General features: G+C 35.5%; 3 protein-coding genes across 3 annotated transcripts; all 3 read left to right on the plus strand.

The window, feature by feature from the left end:
* LOC110686969 (protein PLANT CADMIUM RESISTANCE 2-like) lies at positions 1-2,724 on the plus strand. The gene is made up of 4 exons (XM_021863597.1): positions 1-307; positions 1,612-1,683; positions 1,931-2,143; positions 2,468-2,724. Exons 1-4 carry the CDS (start codon positions 169-171, stop codon positions 2,545-2,547), a joined length of 504 nt encoding a protein of 167 aa, XP_021719289.1. The 5' UTR covers positions 1-168; the 3' UTR covers positions 2,548-2,724.
* Positions 2,725-4,630: 1,906 nt separating this feature from the next.
* On the plus strand, positions 4,631-6,856 carry LOC110686970. Its single transcript, XM_021863598.1, has 2 exons — positions 4,631-5,125; positions 6,585-6,856. Exons 1-2 carry the CDS (start codon positions 4,823-4,825, stop codon positions 6,729-6,731), a joined length of 450 nt encoding a protein of 149 aa, XP_021719290.1. The 5' UTR covers positions 4,631-4,822; the 3' UTR covers positions 6,732-6,856.
* Positions 6,857-7,883: 1,027 nt separating this feature from the next.
* On the plus strand, positions 7,884-11,375 carry LOC110687010 (putative disease resistance protein RGA1). The gene is made up of 2 exons (XM_021863644.1): positions 7,884-8,622; positions 8,710-11,375. The coding sequence occupies exons 1-2, from the start codon at positions 7,884-7,886 to the stop codon at positions 11,373-11,375; spliced, it is 3,405 nt and encodes a 1,134-aa protein (XP_021719336.1).
* Positions 11,376-12,424: the final 1,049 nt, after the last annotated feature.

Consider the following 12,424-nt stretch of genomic DNA (forward strand, 5'->3'; position numbering starts at 1 on the left):
AGGCAGGCTGTCTAGTACTTGATCAATAATATATAGATTTATAATTTTCAGTCTTTTGTATACAACTCTTTAGTTTAGTCCTTCTCAAAATCACTTAATAAGTTAGCTCCATAATACATCATTTTGTTATTCCATTAAAACTTTTGTGTTACATATTATTCATTGATCATGTCGAAGGTGACAACCGGGATTCCGATCCCCCAGCAGTCCTATGCTCCTCAGCCTCCGCCGCAGTATGGCCAGCATCAACGTACTAGCGGAAGTTTTTCTACTGGTCTTTGTGATTGTTGCTCTGATATGTCGTCATGTAAGTATTTTAATCATGCAAGGCAATTAAGAGAGTGGGGTTTGAATCATATTTAACAATACTTACTTCTGTAGTCTGTACATTATGATTTGTGTTATGCAGCATAAAACAAAAAAAAAGTGATTCAAACGATAGTGTTAAGTTGTCTAGCTGTTTGAGCATAAAAAAAATAAAAAATAAATAAAAAAAAAACTTCCTCTGCTCTTTTTAAACTCGACCTATAGTTAACATAATTCTTTTATTATGTTTCTGATGCAAAAGTCCAGTCACTCATAGTCAATAAGTAAAGATTATGAAAAGTTGACATATTGAAATTATATATAGGGATAAATCTAACAAAATTTCACCGGGGTGACTATTACATGTATTTGTTAACTATATTATCATAAAAGTTGGTCAAATTAGAGTTTACAAATAATGTTAAAAAGCATGTCAACTTAAAAAAAGAGGAAGTATGAATTTTCTTAAAATAACATAATAGCCAAAAAAATATATATATAAAATTATCATTTTGACTAAATTTTGAGACGGGTACTTGAAATAGAATGGAAACCCCTGTGCAAACTTATCAACTATGGCCAGTGGCGGATCTTGGTCAAAATTATTAGAGGGGTCGGGATTTAAATCTTTTATCTTTCACTAAAAATAATCACTATGTTCTAATATTTTATAAGTAAAATAAGGTTGTTTAAAGTTCATTAGCTAATTTATTTCAACAATTTATTGGGGGCCGGGCCCCTAATGGCCCCGGGGGAAGGTCCCCCTCTGACTATGGCTATCTATAGGCAGAAAATTAAAAAACTTAGATCCAACTGTTTTATCTGTTAAAAATAAAAAAAAAATTAAAAAAAATAAATGACAAGAGCAAGTTGAATGCATATTTATAAATTTTTGAGAGCTTATGTAGAGATAAATTTCATGTTTTCTCTTATACTCTGTACATAAATTACAAGATTAAAAAATAAATTTGGTATTATAAAATAAAAAAAATTCGGATTATATTAAATTAAAAAAAATAAGTTTAGATCAGAAAAAATAGTTCAAATCAGATAAGTAAAATCCAGCTGAACTTAATCAACGCTTTAGTCATGTTCAAAAATCTCTAGCTTTCCCACTGTATACGTCTTGTGCACCATTTGATGTTATCTTTCTTTCTTTTGTTTGTAATTTCTAATTTTTTACAACATATGTGATGTTAGCTGATTTTGATATATAGTTATGAATTTGCCTTGTTCAAAAAATCAGTTCAAAAACTATATAGGTTGCCTGCTCAATTTTATCACCTAACACTCCTAATTCTACAGGTTGCCTAACATGTTGGTGTCCTTGCATCACCTTTGGACGGATAGCAGAGATAGTTGACAGAGGCTCAACATGTAAGTGTACAATATTATATAATCCTTACCACGACCTATGGCTAACTCTAGTACTCCCTCCATCGGGAATTAGTTAACACATTTAAATTGAACTGGTAATGTGACAACTAAATCCGGGCAGATGAAATTAGTTATACTAGCAGTTTTTAGATGATACTAGTAATGTGCAATCTTATTCTTATTATGTATGTTATGGTTATTATTAGTATCAATGTATGTGACAATTTCTCTGATGGATGTGGTACAGCATGTTGTACGAGTGGAACCTTATACACTCTACTTTTATGCTTAACTGGGTGCCAATCGATATACTCGTGCACCTACCGCTCAAAGTTGAAGGCACAGCTTGGAATGCCAGATAACTGCTGTGCGGATCTCTGTTCCCACTGCTGCTGTGAGTATTGTGCCTTATGTCAAGAGTACCGTGAGCTTCAACACCGCGGCTACAATCTTGCACTTGGTAACCAATCTTTCTTTCTCCTATATTACCGTCTTAATTTGTGCATGTGTAGTCCATAATTATGAGGTTGTGGTTGCAAAATACACGCGGTTGATGTGGTTATATCAGAACAAATGCAAGCATGATTATAATCTTTGTCACATGAACCCAAAGGATATTTTGTAGTATAAATTTATACGATCTTGGGTATGTTTGATGAATGATACTAAACAAGTTTCTTCTAAACAATAGTACGAAGTAAATGCACTTGTGCAGTAGTGCTGATATATAATGTTAAGTTTATGAATTTGATGATTGAAAATAAATATTTGTGAACGTATTTAGGATGGCAAGGCAACATGGAAAGACAAAACCCTGGAATCGCGATGCCTCCACAAGTGCCTTCTGGAATGGCGCGGTACTAAGCATTTGCAGTACCAGATTGAAAGGTCTCGGTGAAGTTGGGAGATTTCGTATGTATTACAGATTTACAGACATGTTTAATCATGTAATATGCTATAAGTAAGCAACTTTTTAGTATTATAGTAATGTATTCATGATTAAGGTGTATTTTAACTTCATACACTATTCCAATTATGACATTGCTAAGAATTTTACAACTGCATGATTAATGATTTCTACTTGTTCCCATCACATTAATTTTTTTTTTGAGAAAATCATCACATTAATTAATGTCCAAAACGGGTTCGTTCGGATTTGAGCCATTCGTTTTCATACAAGTTTATGGCATTTTTGTAAGAAAATACAGGGTAAGAGAACAGAATTGATAACTTGTTATAGAGTGTTGAGCTTAGTACTCAAAAATATAAATTCATCATCACATAAATCAATAAACCAAATGCATGATCTTCAAATTTTATTTTCATTATAATTGAACAAAACAGAACAAAATAAAAGACCCTTGAATGTTTCTAATAAGGGAAGACAAATAGTTGAAGTTTAGAGATCATAACTTTGAGAAGTACGAAGTTGAAAACCCACAACAAGGCGATTGTGTTCATTTTCAGCATTTTTAATAGGATTTTGCTAACAAGCGCCCCGGGGTGTTAGATAAGGAATAATTATATTGGTTGAAATAGTATTAAGTTAGGAATGCATGACAAAATCACGCGTTGTTCGGTGTAATTAATGTCAGTTTTACTCTAATATTTTCACTTTTTTATTCTCTTTTCTAGCGCTCTGGGGGCGCTCATTAGAGCTTTTGCCTTTTAAATATGATTGGAAGTAAAAAGGTGTTAAAACCGACCCAACCCAAAAAAAATCTATTCATTTCGAACGGTAACAGATTTGATTTGACATGAGAATTTCTAGATCCAAAACCCAATCAGGTACTGACCTAAGCTCAACCTGAATCCAGATATGACCAGGTATGAACTTAACTCAGCACCTATTTGATCTGCTTTGAACTCAATCCGAAACCAATTTGATCCCACTTGAACTCAAAGGACCCAAAATTGACTCGACAAATACCGATTCAATCTAATCTGTGTTTACCAAAACTGATATTAACCTGACCCAATTTTAACCTGGCCTAATTTTAACTCAACAGTACATTATTTCAAATTAGCCATAATTTTAACCCAACCCTTGATTTTAAACCAACCATAATATTAAACTCAACTTATCACCATTTGTGGTTATCGTCTATCAACTTGTCACTAGTTCATTACTTATTGTCTCACTAGGTATGACACGTCATAGTTAACTTGCTTGTAATGTGGCCTAAGATAAGAATGACATTAGAATTGATTAATTGAGAAAGCTAATACTACGTAATAATTAGTGACACGATATGAAAGATGACACATGAATAACCTAATATCGACCCAATAATCAGGTAATAACTCAATAATTTTTTTAGTTTAAAAATGACCTTATTTGAATACTCAATTTTGATCAACCTGACCAAAATTCAGCCAAACACGAAAAGGATTTGAATCGGAATTGACCCAATACCAAATCAACCTTATCTTGATTAAACTAAACTTAATCGAACCAAAATCAACCGAATTGGAATCAACCCAACCGGACTCAACCCAACTGAAAGTCATCCAATCCGAAATTAACCCGGTCAAAATTGTTTTGACCCGATCCAAATCTACCCGAACCGAATATGAAATAATCTGAAGTTGACCCAACCATGATTCAACAAACCTTGACCTAATCCAAAAGTGAGCTGAGAAGGGTTACAAGGGTAACCTTGACTTGAGCATACTCAACCTGAACAAACATGATCCGTCATGGGTCAACCCAAACTCTATCCGTTTCCAATAGTTAAAATTATTTCTACTGAAACTTTTCCATATCGTTGTAAGTGATTTATAATGTCGGAATTTATAACAAATCATAAATTTAACAATCTTAAAGATAAATTTGCCTATTTCTCCGATGATTAAATTGAACGACCCATTTTCTACCTCTATTTACGAACTCACAGTTACCAAGCTCAAGAGTACAAAGATGAATTAACACTTTGATCTCATTACACAAATCACCAAGATAAGAGTAGAATATGATAGAGCCAACTAGACCTATATGAGCCCAACAAAATTAAAAAAAATACCCCAATATAAAACTTTATGGTTTAAATTCATTCATATTATATCATCAACCAACCCTCACCAAAATCCAAAATCTTCCACGCCGTTCATCATACTCGTCAATCAACCGCCGTAAGCGATGGCAGAAGGCCAACACACCACCGACGTAATCACCGGAGACTCCGAATCGCCCCCACAACACCAACAGAACAACCCCTTCTTCTTCTTGTCTCTTATTCCTAAGTTTTTGTTAAAACCCTTTGAAAATAAGGGTGATAAAAATGGGAAATCTGTGAAAAAGGTTGATGGTGAAGAAAGTTCTGGAAGTAATTCTAAAGCCCCAGATGTTGTTAGGTTTCCTGGGTCTAAGCCTGAAGTTTCTCCATTGAAGGTTGAACGTGAAGATGCTCAAGAAGATACTAATCCCTTAATTCTTTGGCAGGTATTAATTTTTCTGTAGTTTTTGATTTATTTGTATTTAATCTGTTTCTCATGTTGTTTTTTGGGGTTTATTTTGGTTAATTTGTATTTTTGGGATTTGGGTTTTGTTTATTTATGCAATTAGACTGAAATTGTGATCAAGGGTACTGTTGAATTTGCGTTTTGAGTAGAAATGATTAAATTTTTGAGTTTAGCTTTGTAATTAGACAGAGGTAAGAATGTTTACTTTTTTTGATGTGATGAGAATTTCATTGCTAATTTGATTGGATTACAGTTGTATAATAAATGAAAATGATTGTTGAATTTCTATTGGATATATGGTTCAATTGGAGATGAAAATTCTTAGGTGATTTGTTTTTTCGAGGATTGATGGCCTTGTTGAGTAGTTGAATTCACTAATAGTCGTGTTGATAGTGTAATTTGAATTCATAATGTGACAACTAAATTCGAATGGGAAGGTATGAAAGGTTAATAAGAAGCTAATGTATCTTTTTCTTAATGGATATGCAAATTGTATGGGTGCGAGCACGTGACAAAATGATATCTAGTTTACTTGATAAGAATCTTTGGGGTTACTCCAAATGTACGATGATTTGGAATTTGAAATCTATTTGCAATGGTTTTTAATGCATCATGTTAATTAAAATGTCGGATGCTTTATACCAAGAAAATGTGTTGAATATGGAGTATTTCGTAATATGTATATTGGTGTTGAAGCTTGAAAATGGACTGAAGTTTGTATGGTGTACATTATGGGAGCTGTCAATTAAATGAAGTCCACAATAGAAGCTGTACTCTAGACCATAAATGTGTTGGTTTATAAATTACGATAATTGATTGCCACGTAAACTTTCTTTTTGGGAAGTTTTTATGAAATCAACTGCAAGTGCTCTATGTTCTAGAAAAGAAAGGTGGTGAGGTATAATGCTCACCTATTTTCTAGATGTCATGCGTCGTGACTTAAATGATGGGTATTAGTGTTCTATCACTCTAGTTTATGCCCTTGGTTTTTAAGAATCTTTGTGCTCTTTTCAGGCTTTGTTCTTTTCACTATATGTATAGTTTTCATAAAGGTATCTCAAGTTATGTTAGTTGTGAATTTGGCTTACATGGGTAGCAGTATCTATACTATCCTGAAACTTAAATTGTCCAGGTGAAAAGAAAAAAGCATAAGTATTACGGACTTGACAGCTTTGTCTAATTCTGTATGGCAATATATTGTCTTCGACAGTCTATCTATATAACTTTTGTGAGACAGACTAGAATGACTCTTAACATTTTCTTTAACGGTAATTTGTTATGATTAGTTTGTTTGAAACTGTCTCATCCCAGACCTGCTCATGAATCCTGATTGTTGGAATTTGCAATTTGGTTGTCTAATATTTAGTTCTAAGCTCTTTGGAAAATAAATGTTTATTAGTAGTTTGAGATCAAAGTTGATCCTTTGAATTCTTTGACAGATATATGCTCTTGGTGGATTCATCGTGTTGAAGTGGGCATGGGGAAAGTGGCAGGAAAGGAAGGCAAACAAGGGCTCATCTGGTGAAGATCAACCTCCAGCTTCAGATCAACCTCCGGCTTCAGCTCCTGCTCCAGCTGAGGATTAGTCTTTTTTTCTTTGTAATTTTGCATTATCAGTGTTACTATTAGTCTTTTGAATTTATAGCGATCTTTCTCAATTGTGAAGGCTTTCGTTTTCGTTAAATGAAAAGATAAAGTTGCACTAGCAAAAGGGAGAGGAACAAATAAAGACTAACCCAATCCAAGAACAGATTCTCTAATAAGTTATAGGAAAAGGCAATTGACATTATTCTGGGTTTTAAAACGACCCTGCTTTTCAAAATAGATACTCCGTACTTGTAAATGTGTGATTCTCAAAATGATGTCCACGTAAAATCGGGTAAAATCAATTCATTTTGGGCATTAAGAAGAACCACCAATGCCATTGGCATTTGTAATCCCTCTACTTTTCTTTTAATGACTATTCTCCTAGCACCTTCTTGACTTTCTTGTATTCAAAGAGTCTACATATCGGTCGTAGGCAGATGACTAGCAATGGGATACTTGTCTGAATATTTAGTCGCTTGAGAGGGAACTGCGAATATCATCCATGGTTCTAACTTGATCATAGCATTATGGAATTGGGAGTACTTGGGATGCGCGATCGTAGTTCTCTAGTATCTTATGCTTACGCGTTAAGCTTTTCTGGGGTAATATAAAAGGCTAATGGTGTGTTCTTACAATTGATAAACATGTTGTCTTTCCAATGGAAGGTGTATTTTTGGGTTGGTTTTATGACTGAGTAGTGAATACTCAGATGAAGAAGATTTTTAATCGTATTTTTTTTTCACTTTTTTTTTCTTTTTTTTTTCTATTTTTTTATTTTATTTTTTGTACAAATGGTCAATACTCTCCCTAAATAATAATCTGTATGTCACATCTCACATTTAATGGGTGAATGAGTGTATTCATGAAACCTGTTTTTTAAGATTTGTTTAGGATGCTTTTGTTAGATTTGCAACTCTTTTTAAGTAGAAAAGTGCTAATAGTTGTCTCATTTCATTGGTTATTTTCATTTTTTCTTCATTTTGTAAGGTGCAAAGAATCTTCTTTGTATAATTTTATCATTCTTTTCAGTAGGTACAAGTCATTGTCCATTATACACTGTATGAGGCTTGTAGGACTGCATATTTAATATCATTTTTGATCACGCATTATCTTCTAAGAAAACACACATTACTTAGCTTCAATCTGAAAAAATGGAATTGGGAGCAATACTATCTGTCGTTCAAACACTTTTTTCTGCACTCCAATGTTCAGAGCTGAAAGAGATTTGTTCCATCTTGGGATACAAATCTGAACTCGATGATCTCCAACGCACCATCTCTACTATCAGAGCTGTGCTTCGTGATGCAGAGGCCAAGCAAGAGCTGTCTGATGAGGCACAGCTCTGGATTCAGGAGCTCAAGGATGCGGTGTATGATGCTGATGATCTGCTTGATGAGTTTGTCACTCTCGCTGAGCAGAAGCAACATCTCAAGGGAGGGGAAGTCTCCAAGAAGGCTCGCCTCTTCTTTTCTCGATTCAATCCTCTTGTTGTTGCTTACAATTTGTCTCGTGGGGTCAAGAAGGTCAGGAAGAAGTTGGATTCTGTTGCCAGTAATCACAGGCAGTTTGGTTTTTGTGTTGATCATCAGCCTATTAGGAGGAGAAGAGAGGAGACTTGTTCTTACGTGTATGCAGGTACTATTATTGGGAGAGAGAATGATGTCGAAAATATTGTGCATATGTTGCAAGGTAATGTCCAAGGGGCTGTATCATTTCTTACAATTGTGGGGATTGGGGGGCTGGGCAAAACAGCTCTTGCTCAGCTTGTTTTTAATGATGAAAGGATTGTAAACTCATTTCCGTTGAGGATGTGGACTTGTATCTCTGATCATGATCAGAAACAGTTGGATACAGCAGAAATTCTTGTTAAAATTCTGGCTTCTGCTACTGGTCAGAAGGATGAAGGATCCACCATGGATTGGGTGCAAAGCCAAGTTCGAGAAAAATTAGCTAGCAGTAAATTCTTACTTGTTTAAGATGATGTATGGACTGAGAATCGGAGCCACTGGCTTAAATTAGCAGAGTTTTTGATTGGAGGTCATAAAGGAAGTTGGATAGTGGTTACTACACGCTCACAGGAAACAGCAAGAATTATAGGAGATGGTCTAAAGTATGAGTTGCAAGGCTTGTCTGAAAAGAGTTCATGGCGTTTGTTTCAAAAGACGGCATTTGGATTTGAACAGCCAAACTCTAAAGATGACTTGATTGAAGTTGGTAGAGAGATTGTCAAAAGATGTGCCAGAGTCTCTCTTGCTATAAGAGTGGTCGGAAGTCTTTTGTATGGTCAAGACAAGAGCAAGTGGCTATCATTTATGGAGATTGGATTTGCTAATGTTAGAGAGAGCCATAATGATATCATGCCTATACTGAAGCTTAGTTACCATCATCTTGAATCTCCATTAAAGAGTTGCTTCAGCTATTGTGCACTGTTTCCCAAGGATTTTGAGATACAGAAGGAGATGATAATTAGCCTTTGGATGGCACAGGGCTACATTGTTCCATTAGATGAAGGTCAAAGCATGGAAGATGCCGCTGAGGAATATTTTTCAATTTTGTTGCGTAGATGTTTTTTCCAAGATATACAACAAGATGGACATGGTGAGATCACCTCATGTAAGATCCATGATCTTATGCACGATGTTGCTCAAAATGTAGCTAGCAAGGAGATCTGCAGAACAATTTCCACCACTAGCATTGTGGATAACAGAGTTCGACATCTAACTCTGATAAGAAATAAATCTGCAAAATACTCTTTTATGAAGACCCGCATTCGTTCATGTCTTCAAGTTGGCTTCGGGCATTGTACCAGGATGGATCAATTTGCTTTGGGGGCCTTACTGGCAAATTGCTTGTGCTTAAGGGCATTGGACCTTAGTAATTCAAATATTACATGTCTGCCAGACTCAATAGGCGAGTTGCTACATTTAAGGTACTTAGATCTTTCACATAATGTTTTCTTGAATGTGCTTGCTAAGTCAATTGTGAAATTGCATAATTTGGAGACTTTAAAGCTAAAATGTTGCTATAGATTGAAAGAGTTGCCCAAAAATTTGAGCAAGCTGATCAAACTCAGGGTCCTGGATATAGAGGGTTGCTCTTATCTGACTTGTATGCCTGGGGGTATGGGTAAGCTGACTTACCTTCACACATTACCTCAATTTGTGTTGGGTGAAACAAGCTCAAGTTGGAAACAGTGGGCTGATCATCTAGAAGACCTAAAAGCTCTCGAAAAACTAAAAGGTTCTCTAATAATTAAGGTTCGGCTTCCCAAAAATGGACCAAAAGATATGGAAGATAGTGGAAGGAAAGGCAGATACTTGAGGAGCAAGAAGCATCTCAATCATATAAACATTAGGTTTATGAGTAACCAGGAGGTTGATGGAACAATGGGTTACGAGGAAGTATTAATGGAAGAGCTACAACCACATCCTAATCTCATGGCATTAGAGGTTTCAGGATACAAAGGTGTTAGAATGCCAGGTTGGATGACCTTTCTCCCTAATCTTGTCAGAATAGAACTTTCAGAGTGTGAGGAGTTGAAGAACCTTTCTTGTTTGGGAAACTTGCGTCATTTAAAAGTCCTCGATCTTGAAAACCTGCTAAATTTGGACTGCATTGAAAATAGTACAGCATCGGTAGCTTGCTGTAATCAACCAGTTTCAGCATCAGTTGGGTTTTCAAGTGCAGAAGGATTTTCATTCTTTCCCGCCCTTGAAAGACTTCGATTGTATGATTTGCCAAAGTTGAAAGTATGGTGGTTGGAAGTGGGAGCTGATCATCTTCTAGTTGGTAGCACCAGGCTGGTGCAATGTCCATTACTGAGTTTATCTCAATTGAAAACACTGGTAATACGCAGATGCCCTGGCTTGACGTCTTTCCCACTGTGTCCTATGGTGGAAGATTTAAATTTAATGGGTTTTAATGAAGGACTGCGAATAATAATGAGAGTGATAGATGCCCAAAGGGATAATAATGGAGAGCCAACTAGTACTCCCTCATTCCCTTATTATCATCCATCTTTGCAGTTTGATCCTGGAAATTTAAGCCATTGCATTCCCAGATTAAGGGTGATTAGAATAGACAATGTCGCATGGCTGAATTCATTACCAATGGGGGCTTTTATGGGTCTTACCTATTTGGACATTAACTGTGACAAAGAGGTTGAGAGTTTGGAAGAAGTTGAGGAGGTGATTCAGAGTTGTTCATCTTCCCTGCAGTCCTTGTGTATTGAAAATTGTCCTAAATTGAAGAATATTTTTGGAGGATTAGAGCATCTCACTGCCTTGAAAAAGTTATATATATCCAGCACTCCTAATTTGAAGATTTCAGATGTTAGAGAGGATGGTAGTGACACTGGCATGCCATGGTTGTCCCTTCCTCACAATCTTCGCTCCTTGCAAGTGAGGGATCTTCCACAGATGGTAGCTTTGCCAGAGGGATTGCAGTATTTGACCGCCCTCCAAGCTCTTCAGATTTCCGGCTGCAAAGGTCTGGCATCACTGCCGAATTGGATGCCCAAACTCACATCCCTTGTTCAACTTGATGTTCATAACTGTTCAGTATGCCTCAGAGAAAGATGCCAAGACCCAAGTGGGGAGGATTGGCCTAACATTCAACACATCCCCTGTGTTGTATTCCTTTAAGAAGAATATACTTGAGCCCTGTGATTGCAGTATAGGCACGCTCCCAATCCTCAGCAGCGGGCAACTGTAGCCTGTAGTGTGCGGGTGGATCTATTCATCTTAGCCATTGTTACTCTTAGCTTGTAATCCAATCTGCAAAAAGTATGATTTTTAAGGAAAATAAATCGGAAACAATAAGAAGCTAGTTCTGCAGCTTCTGTGTATGAATTGATAATTTTGTGTACATTTTTTTTTCCCTAGTGCTCAAAGATATGAATAAAACTGGAAGAAGCAAACCCTTAAACTAAGTCTTCATCAGTATGTCATCATGATGTTTTACCTGGCCCCTTAGGCAAAGGCAAATATGTTTATTTTAGCATGTTCATGTATTTCAAAAATCAGTTTGAGAGGCTATAGTATATACCTTAATTTCTTACTTGCTTCACTCATAAATCATACCTTGGTAATTGTAGTATCTAATGTCATGCATAAAGTTGCTAAAACATTTAAAATATAGTCAAATGGGGTTTTCTATAGTCTTTTGCTGTGTTTAGAAATGTAAAAATTTTACACTACTTAAAGTCAGCTACATTTTTAGATCTGTTTTGTTTTAGTATTTATGAAGCATCCATTAATAGCAAGTTAACAATTTTGCTTGTTTTCATATTCAAGTTGAAATTTATTAAATTAAGATAATGGGATTTAAAAAAAAAAAATGCAAGTTGTTGATAGTTTGGGGTTTTCATTGAGTAATCTTCCTGATGGCTAAGGAGTAATTCTTAGTTTCTCATATGGGGAATTGACCTATTGTTTATATAACATAGAGCTGTTTTTCAGTGTTCAGACTAGGATCTTCTCTTGATATCTTCATACTTAATGGTCAAAGTAAAATGGAATCCAATTTCTTCATGCCTTCGTAGTGTGTGAATTTCCCTTCTGTCTTTTGTTTTCTTGATTGGGAAGTTCTTATCATGTTGTATTGAATTTTAAAATCACACACTGGCTCATCACATCTTGACTATCATTTTCCTTTAGAGTAGAATTGTGAGCTTTGGCCTTCGAGTTGTTTT

The sequence above is a fragment of the Chenopodium quinoa genome, unplaced genomic scaffold, assembly GCF_001683475.1.
Source record: "Chenopodium quinoa cultivar QQ74 unplaced genomic scaffold, ASM168347v1, whole genome shotgun sequence".
Lineage (NCBI taxonomy): Eukaryota > Viridiplantae > Streptophyta > Magnoliopsida > Caryophyllales > Amaranthaceae > Chenopodium > Chenopodium quinoa.

What these genes read in the sequence shown, in the direction of transcription:
- LOC110686970 (XM_021863598.1), top strand. Translation starts at nt 4,823, where the DNA reads ATGGCAGAAGGCCAACACACCACCGACGTAATCACCGGAGACTCCGAA. An exon ending in ATCCCTTAATTCTTTGGCAG is followed by an intron (nt 5,126 to 6,584) that starts GTATTAATTTTT and finishes ATTCTTTGACAG; the next exon opens with ATATATGCTCTTGGTGGATT.
- LOC110686969 (XM_021863597.1), top strand. Translation starts at nt 169, where the DNA reads ATGTCGAAGGTGACAACCGGGATTCCGATCCCCCAGCAGTCCTATGCT. An exon ending in TTGCTCTGATATGTCGTCAT is followed by an intron (nt 308 to 1,611) that starts GTAAGTATTTTA and finishes CTAATTCTACAG; the next exon opens with GTTGCCTAACATGTTGGTGT. An exon ending in CGGCTACAATCTTGCACTTG is followed by an intron (nt 2,144 to 2,467) that starts GTAACCAATCTT and finishes GAACGTATTTAG; the next exon opens with GATGGCAAGGCAACATGGAA.
- LOC110687010 (XM_021863644.1), top strand. Translation starts at nt 7,884, where the DNA reads ATGGAATTGGGAGCAATACTATCTGTCGTTCAAACACTTTTTTCTGCA. An exon ending in AATTCTGGCTTCTGCTACTG is followed by an intron (nt 8,623 to 8,709) that starts GTCAGAAGGATG and finishes TACTTGTTTAAG; the next exon opens with ATGATGTATGGACTGAGAAT.